At 34.3% G+C, this 18,761-nt stretch overlaps 1 protein-coding gene across 1 annotated transcript in view; it reads right to left on the bottom strand.

The window, feature by feature from the left end:
• Positions 1–18,761, bottom strand: part of LOC114332482 (atrial natriuretic peptide receptor 1) — a 660,741-nt gene that overhangs the window by 535,374 nt on the left and 106,606 nt on the right. Inside the window, exons 6-8 of the mRNA XM_050663631.1 lie at positions 9,122–9,408; positions 7,660–7,866; positions 7,518–7,602 (exon numbers count right to left, since the gene is read on the bottom strand). Of these exons, the coding sequence (XP_050519588.1) occupies positions 7,518–7,602; positions 7,660–7,866; positions 9,122–9,408 (579 nt within the window). The remainder of the gene's footprint in view (positions 1–7,517; positions 7,603–7,659; positions 7,867–9,121; positions 9,409–18,761) is intronic.

The raw sequence follows: 18,761 nt of genomic DNA, 5'->3' as shown, positions 1-18,761 counted from the left end.
AGGTTGCCAGGTATTTGCTGCAACCGAGTATAAGGGACGGCATGACACTAGGAGAGATCATTCATCAAGATATTATAATCATCAAACTGGAACTTCTAAAAACAAACCATCTCCCATACTATCAATACATTCCGGAGAGTATGCTTGAAAAGACAACTGCAAGCTATACTGGGATGGCACTGTACTCACAGATCAAACAGTGCCACATAATAGACCAGATCTTGTACGAGTTAATAAATTAACAAGACAAACAACACTTATTGATGTGGTGCTATCGAACAACAATAACCTGGGTTCTAAGTAGTGATGTAATATTTCCGGGAAGATTCGAACGCCGGAAAGTTTCCGGAAACTTTCCGGGAATATTGGAAACTTTCGGAAACTTATGGAAATATTGCATCTTTATTAAAATTATTGTAATACATTATACAAATCATTAGTTCTTCTTCTTCTTGTTCGTCTAGCACGTCCACATCTGAACATAAGTCTCTTCAAGTCTTCCTTTCCATTGTTTTTTATTGTACGCTACTTGTAGCTAATTCTTCTCGGCACTCCGTTTCAGCTCATCTGTCCATGTCATAGGAGGTCTGCCTCTGGATCTTTTGTGCTGGTATGGTATCCAGGTTAGAATAATTGTTCTGTGCCATTTGTTTAGATTGCTCCTAGTTACATGTCCAGCGTATTTCCCATTTCAATTTTAATGAATTTTGTACCACATCGGTGACTTTGGTTTTCTGTCTTATCCATGTGTTTGTTTTCCTGTCCTTAATTGATATGCCTAGCATTGCTCTTTCCATCGTGTGTTGAGTGACTCTGAGTATATCGTTGCCTAAGTTCTAACAGTGAATATCTCATTTTTCGCAACTTTTGAAGAGATCATTGTAACTGTTGCTCTGCAACCCCAAAAGCTTTTCAATTCAAGTATTTTTATGATCATTTCATAACATAAAAGTAATATTTACAATAAATAAAATCTAAAAACAGAAATTGAATAACTTTTTGGAATACAGAGCAACAGTTAATATGATCTCCTCAAAAGTTGCGAAAAATGAGATATTCACTGTTAGAACTAGGCAACGATGTTCATATTTTTTTTATGATTGTACATGTTTGTTCCGATATGTTAATATCGAAATAAATCATACATCAAAAACTTTAGATCTAAGATGTAGCTGAATTTGTATCAAATCAGTAGTTAGCCAAATAAACTCCATTGACCAAAGTTCTGCTTTTGCACAGAACTTTGTTAGTTTTGTAAAATGTTATCTTTTTTGTCAATAAACTTGGGATGATTGGTTAATATCTTGTCTACCGCATAGCCAATATGCTCTTCACCAGTGAGGCTTTGTCCTGTGAAAGAAGGATCAAGTAAGTTGTAAGTTTGCAGCATAGTGCACAGGCTTCACTGCCATTTTTTTCTTTTTTCTAATTTAGATAAGCGTTCCTTTTCCTCAGACTTAGTGATTGGAAGTAATGGAATATTCTCAGTAAAAATATTTTCTGTATCTTAAAAGCCTCGACAACCTGGGATATTTAAACATACTTCCAATAAAGTACCTAATCCATTTCACAATAATTGGTGTTAGCACAACTGCTACTTTTTGCAACTTTTGCATTTCATCATCCAGATAGTTCTGTCTAAAATTCCGTGAAAATTTTAAATTTTCTTCCTCTATGACCTAAGCATCGGTAAATCAATTTTAGACGCAATAATGTTATTTATATAATTTATTAAGGATTGAACCACATCTAGTTTTTACAGGAAGTTTTAATGATAAAACTTTATTGTTGTTTTTAATTTTTTCTTTTTATTTATTATTTCAGTTTTGAAATATTCGCATGCATTATACATATACTGCAATCATCATAAAGATGCACTAGAAATAAATAAGACAAGACACATTGAATATTCGAGGAGGACTCACAAATCATGATTTTCAATGTATATCCTACATTGTAAATCCCAAATCATGATTTGCAAAGTTTATACATTGTAAATCATGATTCGGGAGTACTTCATTCAACGTGTGTTGGTTTGTTTATTTCTAGTGCATCTTTATTGTGATTTTAGTATAGCTATAGGCATTTTTAGTAGGTATAAAAATAATCAAATATTCAATGCATTTTTAATATAATTCAAAATAATATTCCTTTTGTACTTTTAGCAGTGGTATAGTTTCGCCGGCCGCGGCCGTGTGAATTAAATAGCTACTAGTACTTCCATGTAAATTCAAATTACGTCACTGATTCTTATGTCCCAAATTCTCTTGGAAATATTCTCAAAAGTTCTCGGAAATATCAAGGAAAGTTCTCGGAAACATTCTTTAAAGTTCTCGGAAACATTCTTGAAAGTTCTCGGACTCGAATTTTTCATTGAAAGTTTCCGGGAATATTCGCGTTCAGGAGAATATTTCCATTTTTTATAGGCGAATATTCTCGGAAGCTTTCCAATGTTCGCGAATATTCGCTTGGAAATATTTTCGACTCACATCACTAGTTCTAAGTACACTGAAAAGATCGCCAAGTACAGAGATCTGGAAATTCAAATACGAAGACAATGGAAAAAGCAAAGTATCCAGACAATACCTATTATAGTCTCTACTACTGAAGTTATTCCGAAGAACCTTCCAGAAAATATGAAAAAGCTGGGTCTGAATGATCATATCTCATATCTCTATAAGTCCATGCAGAAAGCTGTACTACTCCCGACGGCCAGATGTGTACGAACATTTTTGGGAAATACTCCTGCATACCAGTCACCTAGGGATTCGATAACACGGAAAGAGTCCCACTAGAGCTCAATCCTTTTAATACCGTAGGTATCTGGGATGCGTGAATTTTCCCCTTAAAGGGGTTGTGGTCGTATGGCTAAATCTGGATAAAAGTATGTAGAAAATGTCTATATATAACAAACTTTTATCTATACAGGGTGTCCCAGACTAATTTAGCCACGCTATATCTCTTAAACGAATAGAGATTTTCGAATTGGACAAAAAGTGGTCTATTCTACTTGTAATACACTTTAATATGGCGTAGAAAAAAATCATCCCCTAAATATGCATCCCTTAGTTACAACCTCTAACTTTAATTTTTTTAATAGCACCCTGTATATTTTTTTATAGTTTTGGATGTGGTCTTCTATCATCTATTCAACACATTTTTTGAAAATAAAATCGGTTCGTAAATAACCAAGAAAATATCAGTTTAGTTTTTTTAATTATGTGTCCCAGACTAATTTATCCAGGCTATATTTCTTAAACGAATAAAGATTTTCGAATGGGACAAAAACTGATCTATTGCATTTGTAATACACTTTAATATGGCGTAGAAAAAAATTATCCCCTAAATATTCATCCCTTAGTTACAACCCCTAACTTTATTTTTTTTTAAATAGCACCCTGTAAGTTAGGGATGAATATTTAGGGGATGAACTTTTTCTACGCCATATGAAAGTGTATTACAAATGGAATAGATCAGTTTTTGTCCCATTCGAAAATCTCTTATTCGTTTAAGAAATATAGCCTGAAAAAATTAGTCTGGGACACACAATTAACAAAAATAAACTGATAGTTTCTTAGTTATTTACGAACCGATTTTATTTTCAAAAAATTTGTTGAATAGACGATAAAAGACCACATCCAAAACTATAAAAAAATATACAGGGTGCTATTAAAAAAATTTAAGTTAGGGGTTGTAACTAAGGGATGAATATTTAGGGGATGATTTTTTTGTACGCCATATTAAAGTGTATTACAAGTAGAATATATCACTTTTTGTCCCATTCGAAAATCTCTATTCGTTTAAGAGATATAGCGTGGCTAAATTAGTCTGGGACACCCTGTATATATACACCGTTATTAGGCATGATACTACGACAACCAGATATAAAGCCACTTGTGCCAGATGACGTCAGCGCCCGACAAATTTGTACGGAGACTTATGGTAAAGCATAGCGTTTTATACGGTTTTATACATTCTCGTGTTATTAAATAACTAAAATTGCCATTCGTCTGTTCTGTTACACTGTTTAATTTATACTTTGATGAATTATTATAATCATACCAGTAAAATACTACAATGTATTATGTAGGTACTGTACTAAAAAACGTAATAGTTTTTTCACTGCAAAAATTTAAGAGGTTTCTTGACATGCCGAAAACTTTAAATAAACCGCGTCAAATAAAAGATGGTTTATTAACAAATAATAAAAAAACTAAAGTTTCAAAACAGTATTAAAGTTACAAAAACAAAATAAAGTAGATAGATTTAGATGGATTTAAAGAGGTGGCCGTTTAGCCTTTTCCACTGCTACCTTTTCAGATCTATTGTGGTCCTCTAATTCTAGCTTACATTCTTTAGTCTGGCCCTTTTTAAAAGGTCCAATAAGCCCCAATTCTCACCGCACTTCTACATTTGCCCAAGGACATAGTAGCTTTCTGTGTGGTTTTCAGGAGGTGAGTATTCCATTTCAGCCTATGATCAGTATAAACTCTAAGGTATTTTGTTTTTTTGGCAAATGAAATCTCTGTTCCTCCCAGCACCGGTAGTTTTAAGCCTTCTAGTGCTGTCCTTTGGGTGCAGTTGGCGATTTGTTTTCTGAGCATTGACTATCAGTCTTTCTTATTTACACCGGTCGTCAACTATATTTGGAGCTGCTTACATTCTCCCAGACACCAGCTGGGCAAACCTAATCCTGATGACGATTGATATATCGTCAGTGTATCCTAGACAAAAAAGTCTTCTGTGGAGAGATTTTTGAGATCATCTACCAAGGTTGCTCAAAGTAGAGGTGACAGAACTCCTCCTTGTGGACAGTCTCCACCTACTGTTGCTTTGATGGTTGCTTCAACTAGAGTTGATATTACTATCCTATTCTCCAGGTATAACCTTATCTATCTGCATATTACCACAGGGATTGTTTATCGACTATCTATGTAGTCCAGATCCGCTAAGTTTAGTTTCAACAGGGCCACCACGAGAAGGGTGCAATCAAAGATTCTTCTTCTTCTTTAAGTGCCATCTCCGCGGCGGAGGTCGGCAATCATCATAGCTATTCGTATTTTAGAGATGGCTGCTCTGAAAAGTTCATTTGATGTACATCCGTACCACTCTCAGGTTGCGCAGCCACGATATTCTGCGCCTCCCTATGCTTCTCTTTCCTTGAACCTTTCCCTGCATAATCAATTGGAGCAAGCAATCAAAGATTACACACCCCCAATCAATGTTGGGAGTACCCAGCGGTCTCTGGATGGTTTAAGGAGGTGCAAAGTCTAAAGACTCTCCAAGCAAAACTCATCCAATGAGATTAGTTCTTTTCCCGCACAGCTTTACGCCGACTAGAAAAAGAGCACATCCCTTGGCCTCAAAAAAAAACAAAAAAAAAACAACAACAAAAAAACAAAACAAAAACAAACAAAAATTTCATTTTATTCATTTTCCTTAACGATTTTTGCAATTTTTTTTTGTATTTTAGACTTTTCTTTCAACTTTTGGTTCAAAACTCGCATTCGAAAATACATCCGATATCTAAAAAATAGTTTTTTCACATCACCAGATATTTTAACATGAACTTATCTTTCCAATAAAGTTTTTTGATAATTTTTGATGCCAACTTTAATATTGTCCTCATTGAATTGGCAAAAAATATTTTCTAGTTCACGAGAGTTCGTAAGTAATATTTCTGAAAGCTTCGCCAAACCCCCTTCTGAGAGATGATTTACCACGAGGAAAAAGTGTTACTATTTGTAGAACTGCCCAAACTCTCTTCATGTCGTAGCTTGAAAGCTATGAAACCAGCTAAATTTTCTAGTCCATCATGATACAACTCTTCCATTTCAAAATCTGTTTGATGGTTTTCATTTTCTGAAGTTACTGGAAGATTTAATTGACTAAAGAGTGGTTCGGTTATCATCACTGAATCTACTACGTCATTGTTGTAACAATGAAGATTCAAAGAGCTTCCTGCTTTCATGTTTTGAAGCGACATGTTTGTTGTTTCTGGTAGGTTACTTACATTAGCTGAGAGTGAAATAACTTCATCGTTCCGACCCATAATAAAATTACGAACACGGTATTTAAATTGCAAAGGAGACGGATGATCATGTAAACCTCCAATCGCACGTATTACTGAGAATAGTCCTTCTAAGCAATCTTGATTTAAATTATATGCTGTTATATAATTGATCAAATTGATGTTGAAATCTTTTTTTAAATCTAGAAAGAGTAGTTGCAAAGATTTAATACTAACAATAATACCATGCTGAAAGAGCAGTAATGACTATTTCTAATTATATTTAAGAATTTTATCCCGAAAATATAGCTTTATGCTTTCCGAAAACTTTCGCAAACTGCATAAAAATAACAAACCCAAGTTAAAAATCGAACATTTGGCCTGGCATTTGTCCGTCAGTGACGTAGTTGTAGAAAAGCGAGAGACAGGCTTATTCATGCGCGTGGCTTTATCTCTGGTTGTCGTAGTATCATGGTTATTAGGCGTCAACGCCCTTCGGTAGGGATATATGGAGGAGTATCACTAAGACGCAAGCCCTTATCCCTTGCCTTACCGCTCCTCCATAGGTCGATCAGATACCAGTTTATTCCAGATCAAGTCGTAGATTCTATTGAATTTTATACTACGACGCGACGTTGGCCTTTTTATTAATTTCAAATGACCGGGCTGGGGCTCGAACTTTGATCGCAAATCCGGCAAATACACTAAACTTGTCGATCGACTGCGCCTCAGGTGGACATACATTTCTTCCTAGGGTGTAGGTGATATGGATACATTTGCTTTAATTCTCTAGGTTTACATCCAAGTGAGGCTGCAAGATTTTAGAAGCAATGACAGGATCTTTGTGAGATGCCATAGCAGCAGTATCATATGCATATGTTGCAATACTTATATTTTTGCTAATGGAAAGATCAGTGAACTTGTTCGATGAGGGTACGTTTCGGTCTAAATCCAAATTGATGGTTAGAAATGAATTGATTTGCCTTTCAAAATTGTTCTATTTATCTACAAGTAATTTTTCTGGTAACTTTTGCATAGTAGGGAGAAGTAGGCTAATAGGTCTGTAGATTGTTAGCTCAGCAGGTTTCCTGGGATACGGATTAGTATAATCTTGAGGACTACTTTCCACAGAACGGAAAGTATCCTGTCGTTAAAACAGCATATTTGTGGCAATTGTGTTTAAAACAGCATATTATACGAAAGTTCTTTCAGAATTTCAGCACTAATTAAGTCGTATCCTGCAGATTTTTTGGATCCCAGATGTGTATGGATCTGCTACCTAAATTGCTTTCTAGTAAAAATTTCCATACATAAATTCCATACGCAAGATTGGCATCACTTTAGGCACAAGTTCATTAGTTCTCATTAGATCTGTAGTTCCATTACGCTGGAAAGTCTTCGTTAACAAGTAAATAGAAGAAGTTGGCATTCGAAAGAAAACAAATGTATTGGATAATTGGAAAAATAAATTTTAGACTTACAATATATTAAAAAATATAGTACATACCTATATAAGATTAATGCAACCACCAACATACCCAAAACAATGACTAAAATTAAAACCACAAGCAAAATTTTCACAACATCATAGGCTGAAAAAATAGTTATTAGTGACGGGTAAAATAATTATACGTCAGTTGCTTACTCACTAGGACATTTAGACATATCGTAGCCACATTTGGGTGTATCGCTAATTTGTTTGAAGATATCGTGTACTTTCCAAACTGTCACCTCTTTGTATGTCGAATTGTACAGACCTACAAGTTCTAGAACTCCGCTGGAGTTCATATGAACCAAAGCAACTTCTCTTGTTCTGACACCATTACAATTCATCTGAAAAGATTCGTTGTTCCTTCCTAAAAATGAAAAATAAAATGTATCAAAGTTGTTGAGAGGCCAATCCTGACTACAATGCGATAAGTACATGTCTTATTCAGCTCTTTGAGCTTTTGGAAAATTAATTAGAAATGACAGCTTCCTTAGTAGAATCGCTTCGAAGACAGGTAGCAACTTCATGTTGCAAGAACTTCATAGCAGCCTTTTTGGGGGACGTTTGGAGTCAACGGAACACTGGCCAGAGTTCGAGACAGATTTTACTGGACAATTGTTATCGAGATGAAGAAGATTGGTGTAAGAAATGCGATTTATGTAATGGTAGAAAAGGCCCTAGAACAGGAAGTCGTGTTAAAATTAAACGCTATCTTTCCGCAATGCCTTTTAAATAACTTGCAGTGGATATTCTGGTTCCACTTCAGGTGACAGAGAGAGTAAACAAGTACTTAATAGTCGCAATGGATTATTTTTCACAATGGCCTGAAATTGCACTCCTTGAAGCGACTGCAGAAGCAGAAGCATTCATAACACACGTCGTATCAAAACATGGATTTCGATTAGAGTTACATTCTGATCAAGGACGAAATTTGAATCAGAATTATGGCAAGAATTAATGAAAATCTTAGGTATGAAAAAAATTTACACTACGCCTCTTCATCCACAATCATACTGAATGGTCGAAAGACATATGTAACTGTTATTCAATAACTTTAAATGTTTGTTGCTGATAATCAAAAAGATTGGCATACTTTAATTTCTTTATTCCTGTTAGTCTGTAGAAGTTCAGAACATGAATCAACCCGTTATTCTCCATCGATGATGATCACCGGAAGAGAAATGAAGCTTCCTTAAGATCTTATGTTCGGAAGATTTTTTCCCTGTGACAAAGCAAAGGTCAGGTTCAACATATATGCTACCAGAACACATTTTAAAAGGGGTGACCCAGTAGGGTTACACAATCCCACACCTAAGAAAGGACTTTGTCCGAAACATCAAAGAGACTGGGATAGCCCATACACCGTCCTGCATAAAATAAGCGATCTAATCTACTGCATCCAGTTTTGAGCTGGAAGTAAACCCAAGGTAGTTCAAATCGAGATATTAGCTCCATACCATGGAACTGGTCCTCCTTGTTGGCCAGTTAGACCAGTTATTCGAGGCGAATATATACTGGAGAACTAGAGAATATTGAGACTGAGACCCAGAAAGTCTTGATAGAGACTCAATAATTCAATAAACTTAACATTATTCTTAGTACTTTCTTAAAATACTGCTTACCTTCAAATTTATTCCCCATTGAGTGATATAACAACTGACAGGTGGAAACATTAGTGTCCGTAAATCCATCTGATACATTTTTGAGCGACTGGGTAAACATCATCATGCCGTCATATATTGCGTCCAAATAAGACGATCCCCTGATCCGGGATTTGTTAGCAACAGCTGCATAATCAGTTTCTACCTTAGGTAAAATGCTGTATACATTTTGGTATCCTATTTTGGCTAGATTATTGTTTTCCACTGTATCGTTCAAACTTATCCATGGTTGTGACGGAATGTCTGCACTAAAATATTTAATAACTTTAAAAAATATATGTTAAAAGTATGGTAAGGACGTTTTGACACAAATTTTACAGCAATTTAAAGGGGATAATAAATAAATTTCTTTATAATCTTATATCCACGTTTTCTTGCACATTATAACTCCAAACATTCATATTTAAATAAAGGATGGAAAATGTACCTCAACCTTGCACAATGAACGGGCACATTTTAGAAGAGATCAATAGATTTAAGTACTTGGGGTTTGGATCGATAGCAGCCTAAATCCTGATCTAGATCCTAAATATCTAGAGTTTAGTTCTAGCAGTTGTAGAGATAACATCGTTTAATAGTCGCTTGTGAATTCAAACAATATAAGTTAAAAGTTGAACAGTTTTTACTATAAATACAACTGTAAGTAGAAAAACTTAAGTTTTAAACAAGAAATACAATTTACATTTCATCGATCTACTTAATCGAAACTTGAATATTGCCTTACGCAAAAAGTTAAGCAGTTAGTGGTACCTACAATAGTAGGAAAGACGGGCAAAACGGGGTAGCTGCCTAAAACGGGGTACCCCCCTTTTTTCAGTATTACTCGCTCCATCTATACGACGTTAATGAAATTATATTATAGACGCCTGTTTACGCCTTCTGTCATAAAGCAGATATAATTGGACCACGTTATGCCACGTTAACCGCCAAAAGTCCAAAATCGAGATAATGGTGCCATCTTGCAGCTAGGGTGCAAATCTATGTATAAAAATATGTATTTTGTAAAAAAAAATTTAAAAAAGCTGTTTTTAAATGCCTGTATTAAGCGACATTTTTTATTTTATTAAAAAAACCTCACACTAGGATTTGTAATATCGAACTAAACGCCAATAATGGTACATAATCCATTGTCATAAACAAAAATCCGCATCTTTTTAAGTGTAATAACGAATCAAGCGCCACTAATAGTCGGTTAATTCTTTATTACAAAACATAACATATTTACTAATGTTTAAGATATCGAATTAAAAGACATCCTTTGTCAGGTAACATCAGATTAAGCGCCAAATATGTCTCTTAATCCGGTATTCGGATCTTAACTCATGCATATCTTAAAAAATCATTAACGAATTAAGCGACATTTGATCGAATAACATTTAAAATATAAATTATTTTTAAAAAATTTTAAACACATGTAAAAGTCTATTTACATTTGCATTAATATATTAAACATGAAACATGTCAGTACTATATTTTAGAAATAGTACCAAAAACAAATTTAAAATCTTTAAACCGATTTATCTCAAAACTACATTTTGGCGCTTAATCCATTATTACATAACGCGGTCCAATTAACTGTTAGTCGATTGTTGTGAAGAGTACATGTGCATTTTTAGTTAACCAAGTTATAATATCGGCCGAAAAATAATCCATCGTTAGCATTACTAAAACAATTTATTATTTAATATCATTACTTTCAACTAACAGTGAATGTGTTCCAGAGTATTCGTTTGTCATTATGTTAAAAAATAAAAACTTGTAATAATTGAAACAGGTCATAATCTCAAAATCTGCTCTTTGGCAAAATGGGGTACCAATAGGTAGGGTAAAATGGGGTACCAATAGGTAGGGTAAAATGGGGTACCCTTTTTACCATACCTATTGGTAGTCTTTACCCTTTTACCGTACCAAGTAAGATAGCCGATGATCAAACCAAATCACAGACAAATAAGAAATCGCAATTGAATAAAACTAAAAAAAGTAGAGTCAGATTCAGAAAACGAAGATAGTGACACTGACTGGTTCTGCGGAAACTTTTATTCAAGTTCCACAGAAGGATGGATAAGCTGATCCAGTTGCCTTAAATGGGCTAAAAATTCATCTGCAGATGTAGAAGATGAGGATGATGAAGTAGTACTTGTAAGCGAACTTTGTCAATAGGCTTTTCTTGGTTTCAATTTGGTACCCCATTTTACCCTATACGACGGGCATAATGGGGCAATTTACATTAGTTTCTGTTTTTTCATATAATAAAAAAAACTTTGACTTTTTTTAAATTTAAATTATATTAATAAATAGTTACTACTATAACAATGATATGTGTCTTATTTTAAGACCTTAAAAGTTACAGATTTTTTTTTATTCCAATTTAAACCTTAAGTACCCCATTTTGTTCGCCTTTCCCCTACGGTTAATATTATTATAATGGATTAAAATTGTCAGGCATGCCGTAAAATTATAACACCGACAGATTGTACAACATGGCATGGTGTTTGTGCTCAACCGCAACCCTTAAATTTTTCACCTGCAACCTTGATATGGAAGTGTCAAAATTGTACCACAGAAGCAGATGCTAGCGCAATGCACTTCAACGCAATTATAGCTCAGTTTTCTAATTTGAGTAACGCTATTGCTACATGTAACACTCAAATGTCTAATTTACATAATTTGGTAAATTCTCAGTCGACAAAAATTGACGCTTGCATCTCGGAAATAGCAGTTCTAAGAAGAGAAAACGAACAACTAAAAATTAAGATCCAAAAATGGAATCTACTCCTCCTGAAAATATCCGTATAGAACTGGCTGATAGGAAACAAAGGGAAAAAAATGTTTTGCTAATTGGTGTTCCAGAAAATAATACAGAATTCGATGAGGTTAATGCACAACAAATATTAAAGCAGGTAGCTCCTAACTTACAAATAGCTTCGCATCGCCGGCTTGGCTATTCTCGCCAAGATATGAAACCAAGGCCGCTGAAAATCACTATAATGTCCAGTGAAGATGTCCTTTTTGTTCTTAAAAATAAATTTAAACTAAATCAAAACTCAAATTCCAACATATAATATATAAAACAAGATTTGACACCCTGCCAGTCAAAATATATGGCTGAATTACGTACAGAGCTGCAAAGTCGTATAGATAATGGGGAGAAAAACTTAACGATTAGATGCATAAACAAAATACCAAGAATTACTACCAGAGGAACAACCAAACGTGGTAGAGAGGAACAGGAATCGCCTAGACGTGAAATGGGACTCAAGACTTCAAAGCCTGCTGTGTATGGCGCAAACTCATCTATACCTGGATAACAATCACTCAAAATTCTTTTTCAAGGAATTGGAATTCAAAATTTTGGAACGTTTCATGATTTGTTTCCTTTTGTACTTTGCTCTTATTTAGCAGTTCTGTGAAATAGTTTTGCCAGTTTCTCATTATTTTTTCCGGCTCATTTAGCAGTATCCCTGTATCATCTCTCATGTATGGATTGTTTTTCTGAGATCCTCTTTCCATTTTTTTGCTTCCTGGTAGAATGATCTTATTTCATTTTTTTGGAATTTTTTTTCTATTTCTTTCAGTTTGTTCTGCTTTGCTTCTTTTCATGATTTCTTCAATTCTCTGTATTCTTCTCTATTGCTATCTTTGTTATTAGTGAGGTTTTTGGATCTTACCTTTCCTATTGCCTGTGCTACTTCTTGACATTATTCATCATACCAATACGGCATGTTTTAGAATATCTGGGGCATTTGTATCCATGTCCAAACCCTGTATAACCCCTGTAAAAAGTGCCTGTTTTTGTTTGTGTTTTCTTGTTTTAATGTTATATTCTTTTGTCTTAACTCTCTTATTTCTTCTCTATATTATTTCTGTTCTCTGCGAATCTCGCTAAATTCTCTTGATTGTTCTTCGATCTTTAAACTTACTCCTGCCATCATTTCCATAATTTTTGTACATTTTCTTCCATTTTCTCCCTTCTACAGGTAGGAGATCTGCCTATTTTTCCATTTTTGTTGAAAGCTCGTTCGTTGTCATTCTTTTTCTTGGTCTCCTTTTCTCTTCTTGTCCTTTTCGTCTGTCGTAGTACTGTCATTTTATATTCGAAATAGATCTTCGTATTTCAGTGCTCAATTTCAGTTAGTGATAGCGCATAACTTTTTATAAATTTATTATTACTTATGTACTAGACTATTTATTATTAAAGAAAAGAAAATAATCGTTTTCGTTTTGATTCAATTCGAGTCTCTTGCCATCCTCTGACACCGTGTTTCGGGGTCTACCCCTTTTCAAAGAGGCTATGCAAGTAGACTGAATTGAATCATAACGAAACGAAGAAGAACTGCATATATTAAAAAATTTGCAGCAGAGTGTGGTTAGACTGTCCTCTAACGGGGAATGACGAAATGAGTAAAATTTATTATTACTTATGTACTAGACTAGTTATTATAACATATACTTACTAAACAAATTGTTATAAAACTGTAGTTTTTAAAAACAATAAATGTCTATCTATCTATCTAGATCAGTGGTTCGCAACCTTTTATGTCTGGCGACCCACCTTCTGATGTTTTGTCATATTCGCTACCCATCCCTCTCCCATGATAATACGCTATTCTGTACTCTGTACCCCACTCAGCTACTGTAAGAGCCACGCCGCGACCCGCCTGAAATCTGTCTGCGACCCACTAGTGGGTCGCGACCCACCGGTTGGGAAACGCTGATCTAGATCCTAAAGATCTAGAATAGAAGAGGCCAGAATATCTTTTCTAAAAAATCAAAAGACTGCTTTGTGATTCTCGAATAAAACTCGAAATCCGACTATGTTTATCAAAATGCTACGTCTGGCCGACTCTTCTCTATGCAGTACCCTTGAAACAGCAACTGTAAATAAATTAGAGGCTTTTGAAATGTGGATCAACCGTAGAATCGTCAAAATTTCATGGATATCACGTACCTCAAAAGAAGAAGTGCTGCATAGAATAGGCAAAGAACGAGAACTTTTCAACACAGTGAAAGTTAGGAAAACATCACACCTAGGCCATATACTGAAACAATAAGTACCAACATGCTCAACTAATATTGAAAGGAAAGATCGAGGAAAAGAGTGGAGTAGGAAAGAAAAGACTATTGTGGCTAATAAATAAAGCTCGGATTATAGGCAAAATGCCTTTTTTGCCTATTTTGCCTATTATAATTGTTTTTTGCACTTTTTGCCTTTTTTCGTAATTTCCGCCTATTTGTGCCTTTTTTAAAATTTCATGGTACTACCCATGATATTATTCTATTACTAAACCATTCTATAATAAAATTTTGGGTCAATAATAAAATATCAATGGTTTGTTTATATAACAGATTTCTAGGAAAATGTACCTGATCGAGACTTGAGGGTTAACTATTTGGAAATCCCTAAGCTTTATTAGTTTATTATCAGTTGTACAGTCGGTTACTGTATCAGAGTTTAGTCACAAATTGCTATATCCTAGTTTAGTTTTGTTGCGTATACCGAAAAGCAAAGAACACGTTTTAAAACGTTTTAGACATTTGTGTGAAAAGATGACATCTAAATTAAGGCTATGGATCGCACCTTATTCGGAACTTTCTCTAGAAGGAGATGGAGCATTTTGTAAACCATGCGGCAAATCGGTAAGTTTTATTTTTTCTCTTTTTTTCTCGTCCCACAACATAACTAAATTCTAAAGTGGTTTTAGAATTCTAATTATTTTTTTTTAATTCTCAGATTTCAAGTAGAAAAAAGTACTTTATTGACCAGCATTGTGGAACCCCACTTCATAAACGTAATTTGGAAAAATTCAATTCCTCAATTCCTAAGTTAGCCCAAATATCTCTGCGGGATAGTTTAAGCAGTTCAAAAAAAAAGGAGGAAGACGCATTTAAATTTGATTTATGCCAGATGATGATTGCATCCAACATTCCTCTATATAAAGTTAATAACCCTAGTTTTAAATGCTTTTTCGAAAAATATCTTAATAAATCCTTACCGGACGAGAGTACATTGACAAAACATACTGTGGAAAAATGTTATGTGGAATGTATTTCAAAAATTAAGCGGGAGTTAGAGGGCAATTTTTTGTATATTATCGTGGATGAAACGACAGATGTATGCGGCAGGTATATAGCTAATTTAATGATTGGAATTTTGAACGAAAACTTTGCGAGAAAACCTTATTTAGTTGCCGTTAAAGAATTGGAAGAAACAAACAATTTAACAATAGGTCGATTTATACAAGATAGTTTAAGAAACCTCTTTTTACCCAACCCTATACCAGTGAATAAAATAGTTTTAATGCTTTCAGATGCTGCGGCATATATATTAAAAGCTGCTGTTAATTTAAAGATTTTTTATCCTAATTTAATTCATTGCACTTGTGTAGCCCACGGGGTAAATAGAATTGCTGAAGAAATAAGAAATCTGTTTCCGTTGGTAAATAATTTTATAAATTTTATGAAAAAAGTTTTTGTAAAGGCTCCGTTGAGGGTGCAAATATATAAAGAAAGACTTCCCGGTGTCCCTTTGCCACCTAAACCAGTAATTACAAGGTGGGGAACCTGGCTCGAAGCAGTTTTTTTTTACTTTGAACACTGCAATGAAATAGAATTAGTTATGTCAGAATTTGATAATGATATTTCCGAAGCCATTCGAGAAGAAAAAAAATATTAAAAAATCCCAAATTGAAACAGGAACTCGCTTATATCAATGACAATTATAAAGTAATAGTTACCACAGTTACCTTATTAGAAAAACAAGAGATAAATTTATGTGAGTCAGTAAAATTAATAGATAATTTAAAGACGAAAATTAAATCGGCACCTGGAAGTAACGGTCAATTAATTTAAAAAAAAAATGAAATATGTTTTCGACAAGAATGAAGGTTTTTCGTTTTTATCTAATGTTGCTAAAGTTTTGAATGGGACATTTTCCTAGAAATTACAAATTATGCCAGATTTATTATCCGCTCTGAATATGCTCAAATTACATCTGTCGATGTCGAACGTTCGTTTTCAATGTACAAATTAATTTTAAGTGATCGAAGACATAGTTTTAAGACCGAAAATATTGAAAAACATTTAGTTGTTTCTATTAATGATAAAATTTTAAGTGGTTATAAATAATAAGTTATATTCCTTTATTGCCTATATTTTGCCTAAATGTTAATATTCCTGCCTTTTTTAATAAAAATCTTTGCCTATATAGGCGCCTTTTTCTTCAATTTTTGTTGCCTATAAATCCGAGCTTTACTAATAAACATCGGACAATGGACAGGGCTAAATATTGAACAGTTAATAAGAACATCTGAAGACAGACAAGAGTTTGCAATTGCAGTAGACAACCCCCATTGAGGAGAGGACACTTTAAGTAGAAGAAAAAAGGATGGAGGTATTTTAATCAGCCAGATAGCTAAGTGGACCGGGATGAAGAATAATATTCACTTCACTGTGAATGATCTAGTGGTCGATGATTCAGCTCTGGCCAGAGAACAAAAAGGATAAAGTAGTAGATTAAAATTATAATGAATCTGCTACTTAGACAAGTTTACGCTGGTGTATTGGATCAACTTATGGATGAGCAGTACAACAAGAGATGGGGGTTGCAGCTTAGTGTAACTAACTCCATAAATCCATACTGGACAGGCGTATATGCTTTACAAACCAGAATAAATATGAAGGGTTTTTTTTATCAAACTAAAGAAGAGGTACCAGTTACCATAATATTGGTCAGAAACCACACTACTTGCAGATTACTATACGAAGCCCCGAGACACTTTAAATATCTCGGCATAGTTTATTAGGGACTCAAGGATACAGGATCAAGAACAACGTCAAAATACAGCTTTCTTTATTGTCTTCCTGGCATATGTCCAATATACAGGGTATCCAGAAACTTTGCCGACAAACGAAGACATGAGATTCCTCAGATAATTTTAAGACAATTTAACACAATTCATCTAGTCCGAAAATGCTTCCTAAAGGAGCTAGAGCTATTTGAAGATGGCGTCTGGTAATTAGTTTTTCTTAAATATCTCCAGAACGCTTCTATTTATAAGAGCAAAAATTGGTACACGTATTTATCTTCCCGAGATAAAACGATTATATCCATTGCAAACTTCTAGTATCGGCCATAGGCGTCCGTTTTGGGTAGGGCAACAGTTACATTATCGCATAACTTTTTTGTTTTTAATATTTTTAAGCATTTTTAAATCTGGATTATTAAAATGTAAGGTATCATAGTACTAAAAGGTACTCTTACTTTAAGTCTTTAGGACACACCGTTTTCTAGAAAAATCGATTTGAAAATTATTCGGTTTTTGACCATCAAAAAAAAATAAAAAAAAAACTGTTTAGAAAAACGAAAAGTGGTACGTTTATTTATATTCCAGAGATGAATCGATTTCATTAATTGCGAATTTCTAGTACCGGTCATACACGTCCATTTTGGGTAGGTCAACGGTTATTTAATCGCATAATTTTTTGTATTTAATTCTTAAGAATTTTTGACACTAGATTATTAAATTATGAGGTATTCTAGTACTAAAAGTTACTCTTGCTTTAAGTTGGTTAAATACACCGTTTTTTTTTGAAAAAATTTTTCATTTTTTTTTCAAATTCAGGAAACGAAAAATTTTCAAATTGATTTTTCTAGAAAACGGTGTGTCCCACCTTCCTAAATTAAGAGTAACTTTTAGTACTAGCATACCTCACAATTTAATAATCCAGTACCAAAAATGCTTAAAAGTTAAAGACAAAAAAGTTATGCGATAAAACAGCCGTTGCCCCACCCAAAACGGACGCCTATGACTGGTACTAGAAATTCACAATGGATGGAATCGATTTATCTCTAGAATGTAAATATCGTTTTTTTCGTTTCGCAATTTTCGTTTTTCTAACTAGAAACGTTCTGGAGTTATTTAAGAAAAACGAATTACAAGACGCCATCTTCAAAGAGCTCTAGCTCCCTTATGAAGCATTTTCTGACTAGGTAAATTTGGTTAAATTGTCTTAAAATTATCTGAGGAATCTCCTGTCTTCGTTTGTCAGAAGAGTTTCTGGACACCCTGTATAGGCTAAATACTCATAAGGGGCCAATTTTATGTAAGTTTCTCTGATGGCCAACAATCTCAGCTAGTTCCAATGACCACTTAAAACGCCAGGTCATTGGGCATGCTCTTAGTATCTAGAAAGTGTGCTGTTGGTACGCAGATGATTCCACGGACTAGAGTGTTTTCTCCATACTGTATGTAAAATTTGGGGTAAATGTCTGTCTGCTCTAAATAGTTCTGCACTACTGCTTTTGGCTCTTTCATACCTAAGTACCTACTCAAATTATCGTCTCTTGATAGTTGATATTATTTCCTGTTCATTTCCTATCCTTCTAGTTACTTCCTGGTTTTACATTCTTTGAATCCATGATATTAGTAGGATCCTTCTCTAACACTTAAATTCAAAGGCAAACTTATTTATATGCACTTGCCTTACCTATTAATCCATGATTGTCCAAATCTCCCAAGACATTGTCAATTGTTCATAGAAGGCCTCTATGGTTGCCAAATTCCTGCCTGTGTTTGAAGTTATTGTTCTAAAAGTGCCTATC

This window comes from Diabrotica virgifera, chromosome 10 (genome assembly GCF_917563875.1).
Source record: "Diabrotica virgifera virgifera chromosome 10, PGI_DIABVI_V3a".
Classification (NCBI taxonomy): Eukaryota; Metazoa; Arthropoda; class Insecta; order Coleoptera; family Chrysomelidae; genus Diabrotica; species Diabrotica virgifera.
The sequence above is the reverse complement of the archived record's forward strand: the minus strand, read 5'-3'. Positions and strand labels throughout refer to the sequence as shown.